The sequence below is a fragment of the Hermetia illucens genome, chromosome 3 (assembly GCF_905115235.1).
Source record: "Hermetia illucens chromosome 3, iHerIll2.2.curated.20191125, whole genome shotgun sequence".
In the NCBI taxonomy this organism is placed as follows: Eukaryota; Metazoa; Arthropoda; class Insecta; order Diptera; family Stratiomyidae; genus Hermetia; species Hermetia illucens.
The window spans coordinates 73,315,191-73,317,901 of record NC_051851.1 but is presented as its reverse complement, the minus strand read 5'-3'; the positions used below and the strand labels follow the sequence as shown (position 1 = coordinate 73,317,901).

The window sequence follows — 2,711 nt, the reverse complement described above, 5'->3', positions numbered from 1 at the left end:
CAGCGCACCACGACTCGGATTTCAAAATTAGAGGACGCGGTCGATGGATACACTATTCATTTCCATAGTTCTAACCTATTTGTCAATGGTTAGATTCTTCGCCTTTTTAATTGTGATGTCCATAGTTGTCAATGAAAAATGTTGTTTCATATCGATTCTTTGGACATGTTTATGCACCATGTGGATGATACTGCTTTATAGCTAGCAGAGAATAGTCATGCACAAGGGAAACTAGTACTCCCTAAGACTCTGCAGTTTAACTTCTCATTGTTAATATTTGCAAAATATCAGGAAAACAATCTGTTCATTTGGCTTTTTTATTGGGAACGATTTAAGTTTTCATAATAAACAGGTCATAAACCACGCGTTAATAACCAACGTTTGTCAGTTCATCATTGTGAACATGCACTATCATAGTCGTTTATAAGGTTAGGTTGAATGTTCCACTTAAATTGCTTGTAAGGACATGGCGCTTGACAGTTTGGAATGTTGACTTCAATTGGGTTCTGGTCGTCGTATGTCTTAAAATAGACTAACTGAAAAATACGTAGCATTAAAATATGTAATTAACAGTGGTAACCTCAAGGTTGCCTATAGCGTTATTGAGCTGAGCACCTACTTACCTTCACTTCAAAATCGTCCTCAATATCTGAACTTTCATGGAGCTCCAAATTAAGCGAGGCTCCATAGGATGGCCTGGCGACAGTCTGATCCCGAATCCCAAGGAAATGAAGCATTCCACCAACAGTTGCGTCATGAGCTGAATACAGTAAAATATTTTGTTCATCGGATTCTGCTATTAGATTATCAAGTCTATCCGTCATATCCTTAAATAAAGTTGAGCTGCGAATTTTCATGTATTGCGAAGAGCCCCACAAGTCAAATATAATGGAAGTGAGTGGTACGAGGTATTGTTCAAAAACAGAATCAGTCCAAGCAGGTAATTCAAGATTGTTGTCTTTTTCAATCAATAAAACATCCTCAATACCCATCAGAACAGCGGACGATCCTATTGGCTGTGGAAACAAAATATATTTTGACGTGTTCCTTGGATTTCGTTTGTTTACTTACAAAGCCAGTGTTGTTCTGCAAATAAGCCAAAAATTCTTGACCCTCTGTTGATTCGAAATCAATGATTGCCTTAAATTCAGGAGCATCCAAACTAGGCCCGGTTGTTATGATGTTTTCGTATAAAGGACAGGACTTTCCAGGTACAGCTAACATCTGATATAAATTTTGATGCGGATTAAACTAAAAGGTCTACATGAAATCAAAGAAATTTTACCTCATCCTGAGCTTGTGGTATGACGTTAATTAGACTTGAGGGCCATTGGACACGAGTAAAACCATTTAGGAAATTTTCAACGCTGTCAACACACCGCTGAATTGCACTGCTTAATACCAAAATTTTATTAAGGTCCAAAGTGCACGTAGCGTCCGCATCACAATTAGTAGAAAACAGGGATGAATATCGAGTGGATTTTATTAATCCGGAGCCATATAATTCTCGAGACCCTCTCTAAAAAGTTATGAATGGAACATGAATGGATACCGAAAGGAAAATATTTTCAATTTTGAATGAATTTGTTTTTCAATAGAATTAATACCTGCGACAGAGCTCCATAACCACCTGGCCAAGGATAATCGTGGTAAGGATCTAATGGATAAGTTAACGCTGGTGATCGATCTCCATGCCGGAAAAGCTAACACAAAGAACTGAAAAATGCATACGGTTAAGTACAAAAGATTTTATACCATTGAAACAGCTTTCAAAGTCGATTCTCCTGCTCCACATTGCGAGCAGCCCGGCAAGAACGTGGCACTGATCCTGTTTACCCCACTCAGTATTAAAATACCGAATACTATCAAGTTTCGGCTAGCGAAAATAGTCAAACCCATTTCAGTTAAGAATTTCAACTATCTGGTAGCTTTCAGAATAATCTAGCTTTAACAGGGACGGTGAGTCGGTTTAATGTGATGCCACTTCTTAAAAGAAAGACTACAGAGCGGATGAAGTTTTACAGAAAAATCTTGACAATTTATAGCAGAAATTATTCTAAGCTAGATCTACTATCTACTATCTATCATAATAATTCTGCAATTACAGAAACGCTAATATAATATACTCAGCTAATTGTCTGCAGTAACACAATTATGATAATTTCAGAAAGTATCTGTTATCTTGAAAAGGAAAATATTTGGACATTTCTGATTCCCAGGGTCTAGAGCATACTTTTACGATGAAGTATGGAATATGCAAAGATGTTTGGCTAACAAATATCGCAAAGTTGATACCTCCTGAATTTTCTTTGGATCCTCTAGTCATCGTTAATAAAAGTGAGACACTTTATTGCTAACAATTTAAGAAAGCCTGTAATTTATTTAACGTTCTGTAAACTAATTTTTTGATTTTAACTTACGATTATTGTATATTCTGGTACTAAGCAAAACCGTTAAAGCCTGATCTTCTATTTACAAAATAAAGATCATGTTGCGCTTCGAGATCTCTCAATGGTAATTCGACCCCAGATACTCGAAAAACCTCCCTGCTGTTGAGTTGAACAAAAATCCTTCCAAAAACAGTAGTTGTCAGTTGAGTGGGATAAAGATTTGGGAGTAAATACAAAATAATAAACCATTTTAACCCATTTTAAAGTGCAGTGTGGCAACAAATGCAAAATGGAATAATTTGAAAATAAGCTTTACTCACA

General features: G+C 36.4%; 1 protein-coding gene across 1 annotated transcript; it reads right to left on the bottom strand.

The window, feature by feature from the left end:
• Positions 1-325: 325 nt before the first annotated feature.
• LOC119651255 (lysosomal acid phosphatase-like) lies at positions 326-1,988 on the bottom strand. Its single transcript, XM_038054749.1, has 6 exons — positions 1,756-1,988; positions 1,608-1,703; positions 1,286-1,519; positions 1,072-1,224; positions 624-1,016; positions 326-536 (listed from the first exon to the last, which is right to left on the bottom strand). Exons 1-6 carry the CDS (start codon positions 1,897-1,899, stop codon positions 393-395), a joined length of 1,164 nt encoding a protein of 387 aa, XP_037910677.1. The 5' UTR covers positions 1,900-1,988; the 3' UTR covers positions 326-392.
• Between the last annotated feature and the right edge of the window lie 723 nt (positions 1,989-2,711).